Below are 26,381 nucleotides of genomic sequence, written 5' to 3'. Positions count from 1 at the left end.
TTATGGTAACCACTATAGACCACAATCATTGGCACAAAAGGCCCTTCGTCAAGGATTTTATTAGCCTACGATGCGGGAGGATGCTAAAAACATGGTCAAGAGTTATGATAAGTGCCTGAGATTTGCCAAGGTACCCCACTTTCCACCAGAAAAGTTAACTGTCATGTCTTCTCCGTAGCAATTTGTTGTTTGGAGTATAGATCTCATTGGCCCACTGCCAACCCGGAGAGGGCAAGATAAATATGCAATTGTAGTCGTTGACTATTTCACAAAGTGGGTAGAAACGAAGCCGTTGGCAAGTATTATCGAGAGAAAAACCACTGATTTCGTTTGGAGGAACCTTATATGCAGATATGGTATCCCTAATGCAATTGTCAGCGACAACAGGAAGCAATTCGATAATAAAAAATTTCAGAGTTTCTGCTCGGAGCTTCGGATAGCCAACCGATTTGCTTCTCTGGCTCACCCGCAATATAATGGATAGGTGGAAGCCATCAAAAAAATCATCAATGATATCCTAAAAAAGAAGCTGGAGGAAAGGAATGGAGCTTGGGTAGACGAGCTACCCGGCGTTCTTTGGGCCTCTCGGACAACTTAGAATACTTCAACCAGGGAAACCCTATTTTCTCTAGCATTAGGGACTGGTGTGGTCATTCCAGCAGAAATCGGGATACCCTTTCACAGAACCGCATACTTCGATGAAGCCGAGAATGCCTCTGTAATTGCATCCATTCTTGATCTTGTTGAAGAAAAAAAGGCTAAAGCAGAATTGAAGGTTGCAATATACCAACACCGCGTTTCAGATTTATATAACAAAGGGTACCCCCCAGATCATTCAAGAAAGAGAATTTAGTACTACGAAGGGTAACTCAGAACACTCGGATACCCTCGGAGGTCTTTTTCGAAGCAAATTGGGAAGACCCATATCGCATAGACAAGCTGGTAGGATTGTGGGTGTACAGGCTACTTCACATGGATGGAATAATCGTCAAGCATCCTTGGAACGCCGCAATGCTAAGAAAGTACTACTAATATGAGGACAGTGTCTTAAACCTTATCGTTCACTTTATCTATCTCATATTTTCTTTACTATGTGTGTTATGTGGTAAAGCCATAAAAAGTACTTAGGGTACCCTACATGTGCAAGTGAAATTTTTAATTCCCTAAGTCCCAGAGAGTGGATATCTATACAGTTTCCTATTCTCATTGGGACAATGAGTTAGGCTTATGTAATGTTCTCCTTTTGATTACCGAATGTGATTATGGTTAAACTTTCACCATTAATGTGATTCTATCTTAGTACGTCATGTCTTGTATACACCTTTCAACTATAATTACTCCATTTCAAGATAATTTGAGGTACCTGGGGTAACTGACCTGATTTGATCATGAAGATTTGTTCAGATCTGTTCAAAGTAAAAGTCAATAAGAAAGAATACAACAAATTTAAAGAGGGAGGGTCAGAGAAGACCGAGGGCGAGGTAAACCAGCATACCCTAGTGCCATGAGACTTCGTTAAGGTATACACACGCCCACACCTCCATTCTTTAACTTGAGCCAATTAAAGAATAGACAAATGGCAATCACAAGAGTTAGATGCCTAAAAGAAATGAGGTAGGCAAGCATGCACTTCTATTCGCATTATTTCATTAAATATTGACCAGAAGCAGATGGCAAAACAAGCATGTTTTTGACCATTTCTGTAAGAAAGGGGGCCAAGAAGGTCCCCGAACAAAAAAAAAAAAAAATAGGGTACCTGGGTTACCCATGGAAACTCCACAAGTCTATTTGAGATACGTCATAATCTTTATTTACATCCTCGTTGCGCCAATTATGAATTTCATTTTATATTATGATGATGCAAGAATTATTAAATTATTTGAGATACGCCATAATCTTTATTAAGACGAGCAGCGAGCATATCTACGAAAATCTCGACAAATCACCAAAAACAGATCAGGGGGTACCTGGGATACCCGAGGAACCCCCACAAGTCTACACAAATTAATCATAAGCAAGGAATTCAATGGCATGCCAAATCAAGTTTATTGCGGAAGTTTAATGTGAACAAGTAGCGAGATTGCTAAGGCAATCTTCCAAAAGACAACTATCCCAACATATCAAGGGGGGATACCATACTACAAAAGGTACAGAAGCAAAGAAAGAAAACTGCTGAAACATCTCGGGATAAAACTCTGAATAACAAGTAGGATCACGCAGAAGGGGGAACATCCTCTTCACCGCTCCCCTCAACGAAGGGCATCAGCAGGAACACCCGCCGTTAAAGAGTTGCTACCCTCATAAACAACAGCAACAGAAGAGAGATTCGCTTGGGGTACCTAGGGTACCCCAGAAGACTGCTGTGGGCTGTGAGATAGTGGAGCCTGAGTTACCCTCTTGTCCTCGATCGCTTTCAGGATGACCGATTTATCCACCCATTTCTCCACCCGGGGTACCACCGGCTCTGGGTCGACGCTCCAGACCTCAGTCATGATGAGAGTAAAAGCTTTGTCCATCATCTCCTGTTGGCGAGATAATAGCTTGTCGTGCTTAGACTCCACCTCTTCTAACTTCTTAGACATTCGACTGTTCTCCTGGGTGTGGTCGTCCAAGTGCCTTTGCAAAGCCATGACCACCTCTCCAAGCTTCTCTTCTTGAGACTGGCCGAGTCTGATCTCACCTCGCAACTTCTCTACCTCGGTATGTGCAGCCGAGGTGCCACTAAAATCTTGGAGACTGTGACTAAGGTAGACGGCCGCCTACACAGAATATATATATATATATATAATAATAATAATAATAATAATAATAATAATAATAAAGAGAAGAAAAATGAGTCAGGATGGTATATATATATATATATATATAAAGAGAAAGGCACTCACGTCATGACAAGCCTTGAGCGCTCATTTAAGTCCAATCTATCCGCCTCCATGGTCATGTCTGTAGAAATGCACTCGGAGGAATGGAGGAAGCAATCGGCCAGATGAGATATTCGCTTGTTTGCCACCGGGTCAAGCTCACCCTCCATAAGATCTCCAAGAACCGTGAATAGAGAGCCAAGCTTCCTGTTGTGGGTAGCCGAAGTACCCTGAGAACTCCCAAAAGAGGAAACATGCAATTTGTCTTTGGCGTCTGGAACGATGGGAGGTCAAAAACCATTTGTTGAGGTACCCAAGGTATTGGATGAGCTGCCGCTCATGTGACTGAAGAAGGCGTCGAAATCTTCGGCGAAATGGTCCATACCTATCCAACATCAAGCAAAAAAAAAAAGTGAGATTGAGAGATGGATCAGAAAAATGAACATCAGAATCGTCATAGGCGAAAAGACACATTAAGAAAAATAAGATATGGTTGCCAAAATAAAAAAAAAAAAGTTTGTGTAAAGATGGGGCAACCCACAGAACCAGTGAAGGCAAGGTACCCCAGCAACACCATATAGCCATACGTGAATCGTCCCCCAAAGAAGATGGAAGACTCTCCTCAGTCAAACCAGCTCTCGCCAGCCGGGTAGTGCTCAGAACATCACCCTCACTCTAGAAAGACCGTAATTTCTCTATGACACCACTCACTTTTCTCCCCACTTCATGAACTGGGCATGTCCCTTTAGACCAAGTGATGTCTGAAAAAGCCCCAAGAAACAACGAATAAGAAGAAAATTCATGCGAGACATGTATATATACATAAAAAAGGCAGAGATGAGGAAATAAATACATATTATCTTTATTGAAGAAGTTCCGAACTTGCACAACTTCATTCCCTGCTGGTATACTCCTCCCCCACTCACCTTTAGCCACAAACCACCCATATTTATAGCCCCTTTTCAGCAAGGGATCCGGTCTCACCAAACTACCAAGAACCATCAAGTAGTAAAATAAGCTACAGATAAACTAGAAGGTTTCTTTAACTGATAAAGCCCCCTCAGATATCTGAAAGAAATATCCTCCCCAAATATATCCAGCCACAGAACCTCCAAACCCGAGAGCAATCTCCAACTGGGTAAAGATAAATGTCCGGGCGTAATCTGCATCTCATTGAATATTTTTCTAAAAAATGGCTGAAGAGGCAAACAGAGACCTAAGTTGAAAAAGGTCAATATGAAGGGCTACACTCTCAGAATGGGGGTGCTCGGGCTGCTTACCCTTGCGAGATACCCTAAGGCGGACAGAAGGAGGTATATTATATTTAACTCTAACCCTTTCTAAATCTCTTGAAGTAGCTGGCCTACCCCCTAGTGAATAGAGCTTATGAGCTACAGAGACAGAGGGGGAGACCACGGGAGGTTCAGGGATGCTGACAGGGGTATGAGATTTGGGTCTGGAATTTTTTGCATGGATTTTCTTACAGGCTGCCCTAACCGGTTGCTTCCCCCTAGTTTTAGATTTACTACGAGGATCATTTCAAGACAATTTAGGGCTACCCGAAGGAGACCTATTGTCATCACTAATGGATACAAAAGGGGCTGACTCAGAACATAGGGCCTCCTCACCACCCAAATCGTCAACAATATTTCGACCCCTTATCCCAACTCTTTTTCTCCCCATCTTATTCCCCTAAAAACACAATACACAAGTTGAAAAGAAATCTCCACATCAAAACATGCCCTCACAACTTTAGACCTCATTTATCACAAGTGAAACACCAAGATCCACCAATAAAAGCATAAACAAAAAGAAAAAGTACCAACACTTTGCATGAAATCAAGAAACAAAGCCACAACAGTATTTTTCAGAATAAAGAAACTGAAATAGATATAAAAATTCATATCAAGAGTAGTAAATTGAAGTCGCCAAAGAACGTAAATTTGAAGATAAAGAGATTGTAAACCGCCAAGAAAAGTCGTGGATCGCAAGAAATTGCTTAAAAGATGAAGCTGTGCAGAAGCTGTCATGGGCACAATGAAACTCGTTAGAGATTTTTTTTTTTTTAAATAAGAAGCCGTCAAGGTGATAAAAAAAAAGAGTATGGATGATTAAAAAAAAAAAAGGGAGCCTGGATGATTAAAAAAAATGAAGGAGTCAAGATGATAAAAAAAAAAGAGGGAGACAGGAAAAAAACGCAGTAGAGGAAGAACGGATCCCGTCGGAAGCTGCAACCCACTGTCGACTGGATTCAGCATTGAAAACCGCAACAACGATTGCCGAAAGTCCCTCCGAAAATGTGCCAGGAGAAGAATAGTCGGCCAAAAAAAAAAGAAGAAAAAAAGCGAGGAAGCCAATGTGGGGGAGAGAAGTACCGCGCCAAACCCGCCAGAAGTCACGAGACATAGCCGCGTGCCGGACAGATCGGGCGCCGAAGACCACTGCAACAACCGCCGAGAGTCCGCCGGAAACGCGCAAAGAGAAGTGCAATCGAGAGGGAAGGAAAAGGAGAAAGAGAAAAGAAAAAGAAAGGAAAGAAAAAGAAAAAAGAAAAAAGAGAGGAAAACGAGAGTTGACCAGAAGAAGAAAGAAGAAAAGAGAAAGAAAGAGAAAAAAATGAAAGAAACTATGGAAAATGAGACATGAAAAGGCATTTTAAAAAAAAAGGAAAAAGAGAAATAAAACAAGATTTTTTACCTGTTTATGGAATATTAATGGAGCCCAGGAGAAGACGAACTAAAGAAAAAGACGATAAGCCAAAAAGGAATGAGAAATAAAGCTAAGGAAAAGATGAAAGCCAGGGAGCAAGAAGAAGCCACTGGAAGCAATTAAACTTAATGAGAGATTTTTTGGGATTTTCAAAATAAAGTGGTAACATAAAAGGAGAGGAACATGTTTTAATTAAACCTGACAAATCGTACCTCATAAAAAGAGAGGTCAAATTTATTTTGCAGAAAGGGTGTTTTCAAATTCAAATTATGTGTCAAGCGATTAACACTTCCCAAGAGAAGCTGGAGAGACATAAAGACAAGCATCAGTTTAGTGTTTGTAAAAATAAAAAATAAATAAATAAAGGTCAAATATCGCCACGTGTCATGTGCAATTCCTCCAACAGTTTCTTGTGCCTCAGTTATATTCGCCACAAAGAAACTATGGGGATGTTGTTTGGGAAGGAAACATGAGGCCAATGATGAAGCACCACGTATCGATATTTAAGAAATTAGCTTACTTCGGGAACCTTGGGTACCCAAGGTACACTAGGTATTCCGGGGGTACCTCGAGTACACCATGTAAGGGTACAAAAAGTCTTTAGAAAAATGTTAAGGGATAAGTGGGCCCCGAATCTAAAATAGATCTGCTGAATACGTGTCAAAAAATAAGGAATCGGTGAGGAAATCTTGTGCTACAAAAGAGGAGATAACCGCCTGTCACGCTAGTGAATCAGCCAAAAGTTTGATATTATGACAGTTGGGACCGCCAGCTTTTCCTGCCACACCTGCAAAATTACAATGGAATTGCAGAGGTACGCGGGACCACTCCATTACGCCTAGCACGTGAATATGCCTCAAACTTGCTCTCCATGAATATTTTTGAAACGCCTAAGCTGCCATACACATGAACATAAGAATATTCATGACATGACAGCAGGGAACGCCAATAGTATAATGCTAGGTGGTGCGGCGACCGGAGTATACCATATAAATACTCAAGTTTAATTTTTATTAAGTTAACACACACACCAGGAAAAACTAAGGTTTCTTCAACCTTAAGACCTCTATTATCGAGAGCTTGCAAGCTCTTTAACCTGAGATAACCCAACTGTGACTTGAGTATCAGAGTTTGGTCGTCGACCACCCCCGGCTCCACCTCTGACCGCTTTTTGGTTGTTTCGCAGGTTTAAGATGATTTTTGCCAGCCCTCCGCACCTGAAGTCAGACCCCTTCCATATCCATCGCCATCTCAATCCTCCTACACTCCACAGAAAGCCTAAACAGCTCGCACGTGTCGAACAAGCGAGGCACCCCACTCCCCGACAAAAATAAATTTATTGTTCTTGGTTTGGTTTTGTGGTTTTCTTTCATTGACCCAAAATCAGCCGCAAACAAATACCTTTGGCAATGATTATGTTGTTGTCGGCATGGTGGCAGGGGTCATGTCATCGTCGATAGTCATGTCGTCATTGGCAACGGTCCTGTTCAAGAGAGTCATTTGAGAGTGGGAAGGTACTTTGCGAAGATGGAGTGAGGATAAACTGATAAGAGATTTTGTTTCGATTTCATCTTAATTCTTTATTATTTTATTAATTTTTTAATTTTTTAAATCATAAAAATGTGAGAGATTCACTCGTCTATCTCTTGCCGTTCTAGACATTTAGTAGTACTCTTTTAAATAATGTGACACACATCAAATAAATGGCATGATAATATAATTAATTCGTTGGTACTTGTAAAAATCAATTAAGTACAAATGATACATCACATATTACATCATTTGGGATGGTTTATATATATATATATAACTTCACATGCCTATCACTAATAAAATCAAACTCTCCCCTCATGCATGAATTCTGTTATTAGAATTCTTTTGCGTTAATCATCATGTGCCTGATATAAAATTATAAATTTTCAAAATAAAATTCAAGTGAGATTTCACAATATCATTGCATAAAATAACTTAGATTAATTTCTTTTTTTCCACTTTACATTATTATTCATATTCGCTTTATTTATTCATATAGTTAATGCTGAAATTTTGAAAGAAATCAACTGTTACAATGGATTAAGATTGAAGGTTGTGAGGCTGAGGCTGAGATCTGTTCTGTTTGTAATATTTGGCCATTTGAATGTTTTGTGTTGACCATACCGATTTGCATATATCGATTATTTCTGCCAACTCCACATGATTACACTTCACATCTTTTTATATAACTAAAAGGTATGCTCTATAAAATAGAGTCAACCTACCATGCAATGCCCTATCTCATACAGCTCCGTGCACCAACCGGTACAAGCGATTTTTAACCGGTATAAACATTATATTTTTACTTATTTTTAATGTGAAAAAATTATGAAAAATAGACAAAAAAAGATAAAATTGTAATTATATGAGGCAAAAGATTGTAATAATTTTAAACTTATAAATAGCATAAAAATTATAAAAATACTATAGATAAGTCACAAAATAGTTATATTCCTACTTAATTTTTCATATTTCAATATCTGTAGCATATGTTTCAAGTTTATTTTTCAAATTCCTATTTTCATTTGTGATTTATCTAAATTTTGGTAAGTTATTTTAACTCATTTTCCTACTACTTTTTTGTTTCATATTTTTATTTTTTTCATCAAATTCCAACTTTTTAGGTGGATATTTCAAGTTTACTTTTTATATCCCTATATTCTCTTAGATATTATCTAGTTTTTGATAAGTTACTCCAACTTATCTTCCACTACTTTTTGGTTCCATATTCCTGCTCTTGTTATTGAATTTCAATATTTTGAGTACATATATCAAGTTCAGTTTTTAAATCCTTACTTCTCGTAAATATTTAGCAATTTTTTGGTAAGTTATTTCAACTTTTGGGTTAAACTTTTTAACTCTTATTCCCACCAATTTTTAATTCTATATTCATGCTCTTTTTATTGAATTCCAACATTTTGGTTGATATATCAAGTTCAACTTTTATATCTCTATTTCCCTTCGCATTTTATTATATTCTTGGTAAGTTATTTCAACTTTTAAGTTAAGATCTTTAACTCTGTTCTATATTCTTACTCTTTTCAATGAATTCCAGCATTTGGCGTGGATATTTCAAGTTTATTTTTACTGTTGGAATTTATCGGATTCTTGGTAAGTTCTTCTAACTTTTAAGTCAAATTCTTGAACTCTTGTTTCCACCACTTTTTAGATCTATATTTATACTCTGATTGACTTCTTAGATTTTGTGTGGATGCTTTAAGTTTATCTTTTAAACCTCTACTCACCGTTGGATTTATCATATTCTTGATGACTCTATTCCAACTTTTAGGTTAAGTCTTCAACTCTTGTTTCCACCACTTTTTGGTTCTATATTCCTACTCTTTTAATTGAATTCCAGCAAAGAGCATGTGTCAAGTTCATTTTTCTAAATTCCTACTTATTGTTATCATTTATCAGATTATTGGTAAGTAGTTACAACTTTTGGGTTAAACTCTTCAACTTTGGTTCCCATCACTGTTTGGTTATATATTTCTACTCTTTTTACTAAATTCTAACATGTTGGGCTGTTATTTTAAGTTTATTTTTAAGATCCCTAATTCTAATTGGAATTTATCAATTGCTTTATAAGTTATTCCAACTTTTGAATTAATCTCTTCAACTTTTTTTCTGCCACATTTTGGTTCTATATTCCTACTCTTTTTATTGAATTGCAATATTTTATTTAGATGTTTCAAGTTCATTTTTTATATCTCTACTTCTCATTAGAATTTATCAAATTCTTACTAACTTGTTCAAACTTTTGGGTTGAGCTCTTCCACTCTTTTTATCACCATTGATTAGTTCTATATTCCCACTCTTTTACATTGAATTCTAATATTTTGAGTGGACGTTTCAAGTTTATTTTTTGGTACCCCCACTTTTCATTAATCGATTTCCACTTTATTTTCACGATCTTTTTGTTACATATTCCTACTCTTTTATGTGTATTCCAATATTTTGGGTGATGTTCTAAGTTCACCTTATAAATTCCTTTTTTTTTAATAATATTTCAGCTTTTTATTAAATTGATCCCATTTTTAGGTTAAGTTTTCCTACTCTTTTACACCTTATCATGGTTTTATATTCCTATTATTTTCATTATATTTTGACAACATCGGTGCATGTTCCAGGTCCTTTTTTAACTAATAATAATATTTTTTTTAATAACAATAATATCAATAAGATGAATTATGTTTGCACCCCTTACTATTTTAACAAAGATCAATTGAAGAATTTTAGTTAAAGCGGCTAGGATTTCTCATGAAGCAAAATATGAAGTATTTATACTTTTAATAAAAATTTAAAAATTTTCAATTTTATACATTAAAAATAAATTTTGTTAGTATTTCATTTAGTGGCAGTTTTGCCCGCCTAAATGAAAAATTATTCATTTCATTTTAATTTACTTGATTTAGTAAATTAATTTAATATGATTATACTTATTTTTATAATTTATATTCTAAATACTAGGAGAGTTCAAAATCCAATCCAATCTGCTCAATATATTTGATTCGCAAAAACCCGATCCATAAAAATTCAATCTGTAGATTGATGGATTAGATTAGATTGAAAATTTAAAAATCCACAATTAATGGATTAGATATAAATTTGCTTATGCAAATATGCAAAAATCCATGAATCTGTAAAAAATATATTTATTTAATTAAAAAATAAAATTTATAATTGTGTCATTACTAATTACTAATGGATAAATAAGTTAAGATAAATTAATACCATATTATATATTATCCAATAATATTACAAAATAAAAAAAATTAAATAAACAAATATAACTTCTTAAATAGTACAAATTCTAAAGCATTTTTGACAAATTATAGGAGGATATTTTGACAAATCATCCAAACTCTCAAGTTTCAACTTTTGTATAGATTTAGATAGATAATTTTAGCTAATGTTCATGGATTGATATAAACAAATGTGGTATTTTCCTTCTCAGTGTGTTATATTAAAATTTTGAATGTATTCTTCTCGCTTTATTTAGACAATTAATTTATTTAAATCTTATTCAATTATGAATCTAATCAGTAGTAACATTATTTCTATATTAGGCTTTTTTATTTAATTAGTTCATGGATTGGACACAATTAAAAAAATTTTATCTGTAAACCAATCAATAAAATGGTGGATTGGATATGAATTGGGTTATCCCCAAAGGTATGAGCTGGATTTACAATGAATTTCATCAATTCATGGATTAGATTGGATTGAAAGTTTATAATTCGCAAAATCATGGATCGGATATCGATTGATGTCCAATTCACAAAATCTAATCCGTGAATACTTGTGCTAAATGCCACTTATTTTTAATTGCTCTATTTTAGTGACCCTTGATTTTATTATCTAAAAAATAGTAATAGTGTCATGCTTAAAATATATAACAATAAATATAATAAATACGACATTATTAGTTGTATTCAAATTTTAATTATTATTGTGGGTGCCACTTGGTTAAGGGTTCAAACTCACTCACATGGATAAGGAGAAAATTTAGTTGTCGCTACGCTAACTAATAAAAAAATAATATTTATCTTTGTTACATTGATAATTACATTGTGAATTTATGTCACCATGATCATAGGGCATAATTATCCAAAAAGATATAAATGTAATTATTTATGAAAATATGGTATATGTCCCAAGTTAAATCATGTGGAAGGTAAGAGTTAATAATTATATTTAGACTCTCATATGCCCTACCTTTAAAAGAATATTAATAAATGAATAATATAAATAGTGACATTATTAAAATTAAAATAACATCATATATATAGATTCTAGACCATATACACATTCTAATAATAAACATCTAATATTGATATAATAAGTATCATAGTTGAGTTTATTTTAATCAATTTAATATTGACTAACAAAGTAATAATGGTTACTAACAACATAAAAAATAAATTTAATATTATAAATCATTAATTATGATACTACTAAAAGCAGTAGATAAAAAAATTAACATTACATTTAACATATAGAAGAGTCCATTATAAGTATTTTAGAAAATAGTGTAACTTGAAAATAGTGAATAAATGTAACCATCAAAATATGCAGTATAAAAGAATATATTAATTTCACATATTTTTATGAATTAATTTACATAAGAGATTGAGATATCTTATATATGTCTATACATATTATACAATAATATTGGCCATTAGTATTAAATTAATAATAATAATAAAATAATATTTGGTAGTAATTATAATGTTTGATATAATTAACAAGATAATTGTTTGATGATTATCCAATAGTTGGACAAAAACTATTCTCATGCGTGAGTAGAGTTTTGAATCACTCTATACGTATTGTGGAATTGATTTCTTCCTAAATCTGATAAATTATGGGTCTAGATATTTAGATTGCATTGACCTATCAAAACATTAATAAAATAATACGATATTTTTTTATGCAAAATATCATTAAATTTATAAATATAATAAAAGATATTTAATAATTTATATTATGTTTATTTACTTAGTCACTTATTTTGAGAAAAAATATGCCTCATTTTTTAAATATATTTTCTTGTAAAGTGAGGGGGTATTTGGTAGTTCCATAATTTAAATTGATTATTTTGTCATTTATTTAAAATAAGGGTAGCTGTATGATATTTAGCTTTAATGTTTTTCACCATAACCAAATTAAAATAAGGGATAACGGGTCTCTTGTTATAAAACTAATTAAAAATAATAATAAAAAGCGGCTGCATAAGATTCAGCAGCTGCATTACAAGCGAATCCCTATTTATATTGGGCAAAGCTTGTTACGATTATAAATTTTTAAGTCCTTAGAAAATATAGTAATTAAAAAAAAGTCAATAAGTTTTAAAGTTTTATTTTAAACCAGGCTGCAGCTAGGCAACACGGTTATTGCTCTAATTTTCTTGAAGTTTTCCATTTATATTTATCGCAAATTTAGTACAAAGTTGCTCAATAATTTTTTTATTTTTATTTAATTGAATTTATAACTTATTTAATTCTATATTTATTGAATTTTTACTCATTATATTAATGATCTCTCATTTTAATATATCTTAATCTTTAATATTAAATTTTTTTATTAATTGTTTAAATTTATTACGACTGTACCTCGTTTTACATTAAAATAGTTTTCCCATTAAATTTAAGAAATATCAAAATCAGCGACCTATATGCATTGGCTGTTTGATATAGTGTTTGTAACATAAGCTTTGCCGCGATATTGATCAATTTCTTCTCTTCCTATTTTATCTGTCATTAATTTCTATTTCCTCAGCCAAAAAGGAAAAAAAAATCTAACTCGAATTTCCAAAGGCTCCAACGACGTTGGATGTGGTCACTGTGGTTTTAAACTAAAATATTGGGAAAAAAATTAATCGAAGAAATAGCATGCAATGCACAATTACCTGTTCTTTAGCAAATATCTTATTAAATACTATCCGAAGCTCTTTTCAGACACACTGGATCAAAATGTTCTAATTTACATGAGATCTACGTTAATTAATGTTGCCAACTTCGCTACCCCCTACCTCAATTATATTTTCTGTTTCTATTTTTTTAATAAAAGAGGTTTATTGTTGGATGCGATATTAGCTTTTATGTTGCACCACACTACTTCGAAATAAAGATCACACACCAAAAGGAACATGATTAACCCTAAGGCCTGAGCAGAGTGCAAGTAAAATGCAAGTTTCCCCTTTCCCATTCGAATTCATATGCAGACATTAGCAACATTCAACCGTAATTGAAACTGAATGTTACTAGAATCAGATGCAAGTTACTAGAAAGCCAATAGATCCTAATAGGTTATGAACCGAAACTTTAATCCCTACAGCATAACAGCATAACACTTTCTTTCAAGCAGAGCAGCAATATAAGAGAAAAAAGGGAACATGAGGAAAATTAAACTGCATATAATTGACAAACAGCATTTGCCTCCTAGTCTACCCAAATATAGGGTCAATTCTAATCATGAGGTTAGGTTTCTAGCCAGTATTGAGAAAACAGAGAAAATAACTGGGACAACTCTCTTGACACCAAATCTGGAGAAAAAATTCGAACTTGAATGTTCAACATTTAAGGAGAAGAACCAAAACCGGATCTAAAATTTCTACTCTCCGGGTGCAGAGACACCTTGCTTCAGTCGTTCCTTCTTCATCTTCTTCTTGGAGACTGGCTTCTTCTTTTTCGGGGGAAGGGTCTTTTGTGCATACATGTACAGTATGTAATTGCCAATGAGGAATACCAACAGCAGCCCTCCTACAACCAGCAGCACTATCAATCCTGGATTGAACCCTTTGGCTCCAGCATCCTTAACTGTGTTTCCCTGTTTATCATTAAAGCAAGTTACGTTCTGTAAGTACACGTGAGAAAACAAATTACAGAAGAATAAAATTGTACCAACTACACTCAACATGTTGATATTACGACAGCATCGGGGCTCTAATCTTACCATAATGGCAGACCTTTTTTTTTTTTTTTTAACACACCCTAAAATTTATTTTGTGGTTAACTCACCTTCACGAACCGAATTGCTGTTAACCATGCTCCACATTACTTTATTAACACATGCCAAATACTCTAAAGAGCTGAAGTTCAAGGTGGATAAGAACATATTTTAATTTTTTTTTTCTACCTTCATTTGCCATGTAAAACAGGGTATCATCCTGCTGTGCGATTGAAAGCTTGAACAAATTTATCTATGGGATAATAACATGACAAGAAACAAAACATCCCAAGTCCAACAGATGAGTATAATTCGTGAATGATTAATTAATGCATGCCAAAAAATCTCACAGACTCTCCCACATTCTCACTGTTCCCCCGACGAAATAGAGACCACAATCATAATTGCCTAACTACTGCTCCATAAACACACTAATCAGTTGAATTGTAACTTAAAAAGGATTTTCAAACTATAAAAATTCAAATGATTCATAAATTCAGAAAAAATAAGTCTATTTTAACGTGTAGTGACTTGGCTGAAAATTCAAGTATTCACAATCTTTTTGTTATTAGTTGTAACCTACATTCCTAATTGACAGACCAGAGACGAATCTCCAATGCCATATATAAATATTGACAGGCTTCCTCAGTTCTCCCCCCCCCCCCAAAAAAAATCAACAGTTTAATATGAAGCTTAAGCTAAAATAATCACCATCAGCATGAGCTTCATAAAACTATTTCATCCCACCAGAATTTCTCATTATTAATGATTCTAAATTTTGCGATGATTAAAGTACCATAATAGAACAACAAATAAATAAATAAAACAACTCCATTGACAGAAAAATAATATATATTAACTTACTCTTAAAAACTCGCATATCGAAAGCATTCAAAGATTAATTTCAATTAATGCCATCACAATTTCATCGAATTTCAAAGATATCAAACAGTCCTAATTAAAATTAAATGCTCAATGGTCATAAAGATCTACAAATATGACTAAATTTAACGTCAATGTCAGCTTCCAATTATCCGATCTAGAACACGAGATCAACGCGAGAAATTTTAAAGAAAAATTACAAAAACGAATAGATCCACAAATTACAAATGCAAAATCAAGTCAAATAAGTGAACGTGGACATCGTGAATCAGCAGATAATTTCGAGATAATTAAAATGATAAAAACATAAAATAAAAAATACCACGCGATCAAAAGAGGGAGGAGCCTTATCACCAAATTCGAACTCCTCGTCCATGGCTGAAACCCGAGATCAGATCGGCTCACTGCACGAAACGAACCGGAGAAGATTCAAGAAAAATAAAACTAAAAAGGTTTTAGATCTAACGTAAAAGGAGATAAATATTCCAATTTTATTTTTATAGCACAAAATTCTTAATCCAACTTTTTATTTTTTATTTTTTATTTTTGTCCTATTTCCTTTTTGGGCCGTGTTGGGCCTTGGCCACAAAATTAGGATTTGGTATTCTTTCATTAAATGCATGAGCTTTCATTTTTCCGTTACGTAGTCACCTAATTCCATTAAACAAATTATTCGTCAAGTAATTAATAATCTGTTACAGGTTTTAGATAAATTAATTATATTATTTTACAATTAATATCACATCATCTACAGTGAAATTTCGAGATAAAATATTGAATAATGACACAAAATTGTGGATGAAAAGGTTTACTTTGTGCTGGTATTCGGGAAGTTAGGTAGCTACGAGATAAATTAATGTTATTAATGGAAGATTAGTCTACGCCTAACCAAAAAAAACAAAAAAATCGAAGTCAAAGTTTGCATTATAGCATTAGCACACACTAATAATTTTCTAAAGAGTAACGTAAATAAAATACACACTAGCTGGATAGCAAAACGGAAACCAACATCTTCACCAATGCACATGGGAATTTGTGTATCATTTAAGTTCATCATGTGAGAATGTGGGTATTATTTATTTTATTTTTTTATAAGAGAATTTGGGTATTTTGAAATCCCCCTTATATACAAACAACATAGTGGCGTAAATCACTTGAAAATTAAGAAACTTTCCCATTAACTAAATTTACAATTTACGAAATTCGAATATAAAATTTATATCCATAGTTAGTATGACATTCGACATAATATTACTATAAATTTTCACGTGTAGAGTGATCACTCCTCTTATTGTTTTGTAATCATATGATTTTTGTTATTAGCTAGGTGCAATTTTTACATAATAATGTAATGCTTGTAGAGTTGGCGTACAGAGCTAAATAATAGTTAAATTTATTATTATTAATGTGTTAATTATAATTTCCATAAAAGGCCATATTAAGGACTGGCCATTGAAGCAAGCCAGCAACATGTCCATCAACTTAACATAGAACAGAAATGGGCCTGAATAGTCCAACCATACGATACTGCAGATAAACTCTGAAACTCATAGCAAATCCTTTTTAGGTCTTAATTGGAAATTAAATAAGCAAAGACATGTAAGATAAATATACAACAACTATTTTTTTTCAATTTTCAAAGATAAATATCATGCATCATTTTAAATTGTTATCATCTACAAATATATTACAATGCGAACATACATATACATGTAATCTAAAATTCTATTGAGATTAGTTGAAAAACCTATTTTCAGTAAAATTATTTTTGTACTACCACCTCTATTTTGTCATATGTACATTTAATTACTAAAAATTTTGACATAGTCTATGCACCGTCTATATTTTCAAATTTGTGTCAATCAATTACTTTACCACTAGAACTGTTACAACCTTTTAAGGAATTTAAGCAAAATCACTATTTCATCCTTGAATATAGTAGAAGACTATTTTATTTTTTGAAACTTTGAAAAATAAAAAAACTTATAATCACATAACAAGCTTAACTATAGACAGATAGGAGAATCAGCTAAATAAACTTTTATTTTATTGTTTTTGTTGTAAATAACGGCTTTTAATTAAAATTACAAATGCGTATCTTTTCAAAGTCTCAAGGGGTAAAAACGATCATTTAATAAATTTAAGGTAAAGTAGTTTTTTTTTTTTAGATTCTTTAATAAATTCTAACAGTGTTAGTGGTAAAACAATTGATTGATATATGTTTGAAAATATTGCTGGTGCATATAACAAGTCAAATTTTTTTGTAGTCTATATATATGTGTGTGTGTGACTAAAGATTATCCTACATATTTTAGAGATAATTTCCCCTAACTAATATTCTACCTATTTTAGTGAAATATATCTACATGTATCCAGTGTTTTGTGGAAAATGAATAAAGAGTCTCACGGAGTCAAATTGATGCCATCAACATTACTAAAAGCACCAATCTACCATGGCCATATAATGCACCATCTTAATAAGAATAAATTTCATTAGAGATTAAATTTCGATTTACTTCCAAAAAGAATGATGATATGCTTGAAAACTTAAGATACAAAAATTATACCTCAAATGATGTGTCAACAACAATGATTGTTATGTGTTAGACATTGAATTTGTTAGGGAAATTTTCTTATATAGCCACTTTCAAAAACTCTATCTCAAAATTAGCCATAGAACATAAAATATTAACCACACACAATTTTATGGATTAAATTGCCCCTCCCCAAAGCTCCTCTCTTATTTCACCTCAACAACTAAATACAAACTCTACAAAACTCCTCTCATTTCACTTTTCAAACTCCCTCCAATAGCTAAACACAAAACTACTCTGATTTCATATGCATTAAACAACAATTATTAACTAGCACTGAAGACAAAATCAATCAACACATTGTTAGGGTGCCATATACGATTCCTCCAACTGCTTAAAAAATATAGGCCTACATTGAAAAAAAAATACATTAAACACTATACTATATTCATGCACAGATACATGTATTTATATTTTACTCACCTACACTCCATAACAAAAGCCATAAAATTTGTAAGTCTCATGTATGTGCTTGTTACTTGCTTCATTCTTAAATTTTTCAGCCTTCCCCATTCAATGAAGAATTCATTTAATCATAAACAATATTCCACGAATATGTTTCCCAAGAAAAGTTGTTAACGCATTCCAAATATGCAACGACATACAGTATAAATTTATGGATGAGCCTCTCATTGTGTCTCGCACACAAAACTCTATCCGCAAAGTAGAACAAGGCAATTCTTAATGCATCTTTGTCATTGATTTGGTAAAATCAAAAGCTTCAAACCTTGTATCTAATTCTTGAAGCTGAAACTCATCATTGCCATTGAAATAAACATCACGTATTCGCCAACTGCCACCTTTTTTTTTTTAACTCTTCAAAATCTTGCAATTCACCACATTTAAGTCCTGTTATAAGACACCATTCTCGAATCGAGAAACGCAACAACTCATTGCCAACATGAAACCAGATTTGATATTTATTAACTTCTTGTACCACTTTTCTAAGTAACAAATTATGCACGAGCATGCCACTAAATCTCAATTTCCTTCATACTAGTAAAATGCCCAAATATTGATTTTCAGAACAACTTTTGTTGTTTTTCAGTCAACTTTGATTACATAAGGCTAATCACTCTCTTCATTTTCATCAAATTTGTTAGAACACCTGGGAAATGATCTTTAGTTGGTATCTTTAAAGTCCAAGGCAGCATTTTATTGCAAGACATATCTGAAAGTTAAATACAATAAATATTAAATTATTGTTTTAAACAAAAAAATTCGTTTAGGTCAGTGCAGGCAATGCTGCACCTGGGCAGCGATGGGCGTCATCGCCCGCAGCGTGCACGGGCGATGTAGGCGATGGGTGTGCCTAGACCCAACATAAACCAAAAAAAAAAAAAAAAGCTTATGAAATAAGTGTAAATTTCATACTAGTAAGTACCTTTGGTATTAAAGAGTGGATCACTAGGAACTAGTTCAGTAAATTTATTGAGATAATTGAAAAAAAAAATTCTTAGAGACATTTTAACGAACACCTAATGTGCTTATATTTTACAAACATTAATTTTTAAAAATCTTTGAATTGTTCATGCCAATATATATTCTAGTGTGCTTTTCTATCAATAATAATCCACCAATCAATTAAAACTTATTGTAAAAGTGTAAATGAGTTGTACCTTTAGGTCAAATCCTAATGTCATTGACAATATAGAACCTTTTACTAATGGAGGCTACGATAATAGGGGCTGTGATGGTGAGATTGTGATGATGGAGTAGTAGAAAGAAATTTCAAGATGACAAGCGATGATGGGCGATGTCGGGGGATGCGTGATTTAGGCGATTTTGACAATGGTTTTTGGGGAGGGGCAATTTAGTCCATAACAAGTGTGGGTGGTTACTATTTTAAGACATTTTTTCCTATGACTATTTTTGATAATAGGTTTTTAAAAATGGTTATGTAAAAAAAATTTCCTTTAATTTTATATTATCATTAATTATCAATGTAATTTCACAATACCAATAAATAAATAACACATCAAATACAAATACTATTTAAAAAATAAATTTTGTATCACAACTTCTTTCGAAACATATCAAAACATCTCCAAAAGAAAGGTTTCCCGTTTCTATAATTTATTATAACTATCGGCTTCAAGAGTCCAAAAAGTCTAATTACCGTTAAATTACAGCTCAATATATTAATAAGAGACTACATTAAATAATTTAAGGATAACATGCATTCTTTGAATGGTATCCAGCCAAGATAAATTTATTTAAATCAAAAGGATCATATCGAAATAACTCGAACATAAATTCTTAATAAACCATATTTAAAAGAATAAAAAAAACACGCGTAGTGACTGATGGTGATAATGATTTTTAGGAAATCAATAGAAAGGCAAAGGGAATCACTTCGTGACTTCAAAAATGTCATTATCCAAAAATTGATTAAGAATTCTTAATCCAGTAGTTGGCAATTAGTACAGGACAAATTCTGTGGGCAGTCTTATTAATTATTATGAACCATCCAAATCAACTTTCTTTTTGAAGAGGTACAAAATTAGTTAAATATCCAAAATATTAAGATGAAGCCAAATTCTATAACCTAATACCTGTTTAAATACTTATTTTGCTGTATAAAAACTCACCACATAAACTTATTTTTAATTATTAAAAATTCGAGTTCAGGCAAGATTTTCAGTTTAACTCTCTGGCTCGTATATTTTTATTATTTCTATATGTGGTCGGCAACTGGCATGCTTCACTGCATCTAAAATCTTGGACCACTCTGATTGGTACATGTAGATGATATCTTGGACCACTCTGATTGGTACATGTAGATGATATTTGTATCCAATCATATAGTGCCACATGGGCAAGATTCTCACTGCGAACCACATTATTATTCCACTCTCTGTCTGTTTCCGCAGTTATGGTTGGGACTTGGGACACACAAATTATGAAAAATATGCCTACGACGTTGCCCTTTATTTTTATAAAAAAATTATTAATTATATACCCTTAATTTATTCTATTATTAAATTTATTATAATACTTTAAGGATATATCAATCATCTATCTTAAATTAATAAAATATATCTACCATCCATCAAATTATTAGTTGTTATTTAAATATAATAATATTAAAAAGGTAATATGGTCTTTTTATATGATAATTTAAAAATATATAAGTGATAATTTTCCTTTTTTTTTCCTCCAAAGCACAACTTGCTTTTGAACAGTCGCAAACTTTCACACTCAAAGTTTGATTATCATTCAATTACAAACTTGAAAATATAAAAAGTATATTTAAAAAGTATGACAATAACTTTGAAAACGAAATTTTTATGTAGATTTATTATTACACTATATAATATCATAATATTTTTATTTAATTAATTATAATACCAATTTTATATCGAATTTGCACAAAATCTATATTTAGACACACGCCCCTTAGAATTTTTATTATTACACAAAATACAGTATTGTCACGGCGTATGTTTGGCGTCTCACACTTCAAGTGCCAGACAAAAGTGAGAGAGTACTGTTAATGCATGGTAAGATATTGATAGTTTGTTGTGTAGTTTGTTATAGTTGGCTGGTACGCCGTGCGCTGGACATGGGCCATGCCAATTTCATATTGACGCCCAAAAAAGAAAAAACAAAAAGAAATTGTCGATTTCTCCATTATTGGAAGTCTGAAATTAGTGTATATATCATTTTGTTTTTTTTTTTAATAATAGTCAATAATTTTGAGATAGTATAATTTTATCGCGTTACTTTTATTTTTAAATATTTTTTTTATATTTATTATAAATTAACATATACATATAAATTAAAATAAAAAAATTTAAGTACTAAAAAAAGAAATATAAGATATTTTCTTATAATAAATATATATTTATATTTATATTTCCAAGATAAATTATTAATTAAATGAATTATTTACCCTTATTTTCCTTTAAATTTTGATACTCAGGATTTTTTTATGGATATTATAAAAATTGTGTGAGGTAAGTGCCATCCATTAATTTTAGTAGAGAAAAAATTGGCAATCTCCCAAAAAAATGTACATACAAAAAAATATTTAGATTTGGTGTTCAGTTGAGCTGAAAACTGAGTTTTTATAATATTTTTACACTTGTATTTGTAATAATATATAGTTAAGATTTAATAACATATTATTTTTTAATCCGGTAACTATTAGTCACAATATTATAAAAATGCTCCGCACAAAACCTCATCTCAACAAAGAAAGTCTAAATTAAGCAACATTAATTTTTTTCTTTATTGGAAATCCAATATTAATCTAAATTTTTAAGCAAAGTCCACACATGTAAAAGATTAAAATTGCACAATATCAACATTCACTTCCAATAAGACATTTTGGTGACAAATAAAATATTCATGGAAACAGCTGAATTCTCTTTCACCCCTTTATGATTTCTTTACCTAAAAGAGAGGCATATTCTTAAATCATATGCATGAGTGACTCAACATTGCATTAGGATTTGTTGAGATTCGATTTGTGATAATTTTTTTTAATTAATGATAAGAAGTTAACCCGAAATGATAGACACAAAAGCTAGCCTTATGTTATCCCCTTTAGAAGCAAAATTAAATTTTTGGTCTTTTTCAAAGGCTTCACTCACTGCTTCAACGACCCACACGTATACAATAACTTCGCCAAGTCCACCAACAAATTATTAAAAATTGACTTGCATACATAGGACTCCTACGAGCAAGAAAAATAAATTAAACAACTAACATACAAATTACGATTAAAACAATGATGGAATTTTCTAAGCGAAAAATTGTTTTTCATTGCTCTGGTTGTTTTATTAATCAGGCCAACCGCACCATGGGACAATAAATATGCACTCCTTTTGCCACTATACTTTACCAAACCTCTACTCAAACTGTTGTAGCGCTTTTGACTATTGAGTATGGAGGGGATTGCTTGTGAAAACAACTAGCCAGCCAACCTTCCAATAAGATCTAGAAAATGACACCCACCACCATTACTTGCTTTGCTCTAGGGCCCATAATTGTACAAATTAGTATAGGATAATTCAATTATCTCATAATTTAAACACCCAAAAACAAAAAAAATGCGGCCCTAGGTCACTAACTAACTAAACCCTATGCTTACATTTCCATGTTATTGTGTTTACATACAAAAACAAAAGAATACAGTGTATATTTGGAGTTAATTTAATTAACACCTAATAACAAACAGGGATGGTGGAATCTTGACCTTTTGATGATGATGATAATGCTTAGACTAGATGATCGCCATGGATGAAATCATTTTCTGATGAGGAACTGGAAAGGGTGATCATGCCGTTACAATCTGATACACTGTCTTGTAAACTCAACAGCAAATGAGAAGTGCTGAAAGTCATTGAAGGTTTAGCTCTTGGGACAATGGGGACCTCTGCCTCACCCACAAGCATTTGAACCACGCCCCGCATTGTGGGTCTAGCCAAAGGGTCTGGGTGCGAGCAGGCTAACCCAACCAACAGCACTCTTCTCATTTCAGCCTCGTCAAACTGACCCTCAAGCCTTGCATCAGCTGCCGTTAACAATCTCCCTTCTCTGTGTAAACTCCACACCCATTCAACCAAATTACTCGCAACACCAACTTTGCCAACCCCTGTAATCTCTTTCTCAATTGGTCTTCTTCCACTAGCTACTTCAAGAACAACGGCACCATAGCTAAACACATCGGTTTTCTCAGTTGCCCTTCCAGTTAGGAGATATTCGGGTGCCAAATACCCCATTGTTCCTGCAGCAACTGTTGCATCAGGTGATTTATCGTGTTCAACTTGTCTCGCCAATCCGAAATCTCCTAATCTTGCATTGAACCCTTCATCTAGCATTATGTTGCTAGTCTTAACATCTCTATGAATCACTTGGTTTTCACATTCTTGATGCAGATAAGCCAGAGCAGAGGCCACACCGAGCAATATTTTACTCCTATGTGGCCATGGCAAAGGTGATCTTGCTTCAAATAAAGCTTTATCAAGACTCCCATTGGGCATCAAATCATACACTAACAGAATTTCACCCTTCTCATGGCACCAACCTTGAAGCCTAACAAGATTCCGATGCCTAAGAGTACCAATTATTGACAACTCGGATAAAAACTCATCCTTTCCTTGACTATTATGACTACATCTCTTCACTGCAATAATGTCACCATTCTGCGGCAAAATTCCCTTATAAACAGTCCCAAACGCGCCGTGTCCAATAATTCTATTAGCATTAAAGCATTTAGTAGCAGATCTCAACTCTCTGTAACTAAACTCCTTAGGCATTCTAATAATATCCGATGTAAAGGACTCAGATTTTTTCACATGTTTGTACCTTTTAGAGAAGAACCAAATTAGCACGCCGGCAAAGATGGCGAAAAATGCACTAGCCGTCACCACCCCTGCCACAGCCCCTGCTCCTTGCTTGCAAAGCTGGTTATGACAAGACGATGACTTGCTACTCTTCTGTGTAGTACTTGAACCAGAAGGAGCCAATGACGGCGGCGGTGACTTCACAGAATTAGCTGTCGGGTTCATCAAGCTAGCCGTTGGAGGCGGCGGCGCTGACCCTGACCCGGTACCCGAATTTGACTCAAATGATGAACTAAAACTCCACCATTCTATACTGTGAATCTCTGTACTTCCTTGAGTTGACCCAGAGAATCCAACGTACATAAAATCATTGACGTACTGATCTAGATCAAGAGTGAAGGACAAAATTGGAACTTTCGGCTTTAAATTAGAATACGAAACGGATATATTAAAAGCCTGAGTCAATCCGTCGTATTCAATCCAAGAATTCACAAGATCGCCGCTCTTAAGATCAACATTTATGGTATCCAAATTAACAACCTGAGTAGAAACCATACTGTTTAGATCCAAACCCACGTGGTTTCCATTAATGTCACTGAACTCAACGTCCATTAAAGTGTCAAATTCCACTGCAACGAACCCCAACCCGGCCCCTTTCTCGTCTAGAAGCCCCAGCGAGCCGCCGGCTGAGCCGACCTGCTCGCCGTCCGGAGTGATGACGAATGCAAGCCCGGCGCCTATCGAGGACGGGTTGAGGTTGGTTATTGAGAAGGAGAAGAAGGTCGAGAAGCTCGCCGGGGTGTGAGTCCCGGGCAGCCGGAATCTGACTGGTTTGGAGTAGAGGGCCTTGCCGGCGCCGTCGTAGGGGACGGTGACGTCACGAGTGAGGCGCACGCTCCCATTGTTCATGTGGGCGTCACCCAGAAGCTTTAAGCTGGCTAAAGTTAAAGTGCCGAAGTCGAATTCAGTTGCGGTGGAGATTGTTATTACAGCATTGTTGATGACGAAGAGACAAAACACGACAGATAGGTTAAGAGACGTCAAAATTTTGCAAGAAAATAGCAACATTCTCTAATTAGAAATGGCGGAAGCTCATTGGTTACTATTTGTTTTTTGAAGAAGAAGATTAAATTCTCACGAGATTTTTGAGTGAGTGAGAGAGAGAGAGAAGGGTTGAGAGTTGAGAGACGGAACAAATAAAAACCCAAGCGAGGAAGTAGAGAATCCAAAGGAGAGATGAAGAAGACAGGTGGATTGATTTGATGACACGTGGCCATTATTTGTAACGGTTACATTTTTTTTTTTCCTCCTTCTTTCTTTTACGTGAGATAAAGCAGCCTTTTTCTTCAGCTCACACACTTTTTCGAACACATCAGGGGTCGCACGTGGGGCTTGGGTGCAACAATGGCGTACGTGACCTTCACGCTCCAGAAACTTCACCGTGCACTGGTGTGTCATGAGCGGCCCCCATTTGTATTATGTGCCAAGTTAACAATAAAGACAAGTAAAACGGAATATTTACTTCGGGGGGATTGCGTTATTTGTCTTTGTTGTTGAAAACGTTTTTAATTTTTTAGAGTTTTTAATTGAAACTTTTTGTGGCTTCCAAGTTTAATCCAACACATGAACCTGCTTTATTATCATTAACTTTCTTGGACGTGGTGCTTGTCGTTTTTCTTTTTCTTTTTCCGTAAATTTTTTTGCCTTTTCATCGGTGTAAAAGAAAAACAATTCAATTCAATTCAGAAAATTATAAATGTTTTTAAGAAATAAATAAATTGAGGGTTGACAATTTTGTCCTCCAACCCGCTAACCTGAAAATATTACCCACCCACTTAGGATTATTATGTTTTTTAGTAGCTAATAGGTGGGTTTTGTTATTACAAGTCAAAACCCGTTTAGAGTAGCGGGTTCAGTAAAAGGGACAACTTCGCACCGTCTGCCGATAATGTTAATTGTATTATCAGTCTCCACTCCCCCTCTTAATCAATAACTTTCAATTGAACAAACCCAGTTGACACTTGTGATGGGACTTGATACATTTTAAGCGTGCAATTTTAATTTCTCATTTACATTAACAAATGTTAGAATTGATAAGTATTTCATGTAGGTTTTTATGACTAATATTATAAACTTATAGCTTTTATTATATTTTAAAAAAATTAGATTGAATGCATTTTTTAAACTAAAGTGTTTGAAATTTAGAAACTTACTAAAAATTTACCGGATACTGATGCGAGTTTGATAATAGTTTTAAATTTGTTAAGGTCGGTTTGATAATGACAAATAAATCCCGTAATGGATGATAGAAAATTTAGTTTTTTTTTTGTTTTTTGAGTGTAGGTGCCCAGGAGACATTGGTATAGGTAAGCAACGTACTGATACTCACATGTTGCCGTCCCTACTCTAACGTGAGCAAAATTTGAACAATTTTATTTTTCTCATTTTAAAATCATATTAATATCTTCTTTCTACAAAATGAGTTATTTGGATTCATTGATTTTATTTCAAATAATATAAAAAATTGCATCTGTTAATCATGAAATAATTCTGCTTAT

General features: G+C 33.6%; 2 protein-coding genes and 1 long non-coding RNA gene across 3 annotated transcripts; all 3 read right to left on the bottom strand.

Annotated features, from left to right (window-relative positions):
- Positions 1 to 1,775: 1,775 nt before the first annotated feature.
- On the bottom strand, positions 1,776 to 5,852 carry LOC127903036 (uncharacterized). Its single transcript, XR_008055793.1, has 4 exons — positions 3,715 to 5,852; positions 3,403 to 3,622; positions 2,886 to 3,246; positions 1,776 to 2,759 (listed from the first exon to the last, which is right to left on the bottom strand). It is a non-coding gene; the product is annotated as an uncharacterized LOC127903036 (long non-coding RNA).
- Positions 5,853 to 13,501: 7,649 nt separating this feature from the next.
- LOC102613180 (DNA-binding protein S1FA) lies at positions 13,502 to 15,430 on the bottom strand. The gene is made up of 2 exons (XM_006480579.4): positions 15,259 to 15,430; positions 13,502 to 13,934 (listed from the first exon to the last, which is right to left on the bottom strand). The coding sequence occupies exons 1-2, from the start codon at positions 15,310 to 15,312 to the stop codon at positions 13,719 to 13,721; spliced, it is 270 nt and encodes an 89-aa protein (XP_006480642.1). The 5' UTR covers positions 15,313 to 15,430; the 3' UTR covers positions 13,502 to 13,718.
- A 6,844-nt stretch (positions 15,431 to 22,274) lies between these two features.
- LOC102612879 (L-type lectin-domain containing receptor kinase VIII.1) lies at positions 22,275 to 25,027 on the bottom strand. The gene has a single exon (XM_006480578.4). It carries the CDS (start codon positions 24,889 to 24,891, stop codon positions 22,756 to 22,758), a length of 2,136 nt encoding a protein of 711 aa, XP_006480641.1. The 5' UTR covers positions 24,892 to 25,027; the 3' UTR covers positions 22,275 to 22,755.
- Between the last annotated feature and the right edge of the window lie 1,354 nt (positions 25,028 to 26,381).

This window comes from Citrus sinensis, chromosome 6 (assembly GCF_022201045.2).
Source record: "Citrus sinensis cultivar Valencia sweet orange chromosome 6, DVS_A1.0, whole genome shotgun sequence".
Lineage (NCBI taxonomy): Eukaryota > Viridiplantae > Streptophyta > Magnoliopsida > Sapindales > Rutaceae > Citrus > Citrus sinensis.
The sequence above is the reverse complement of the archived record's forward strand: the minus strand, read 5'-3'. Positions and strand labels throughout refer to the sequence as shown.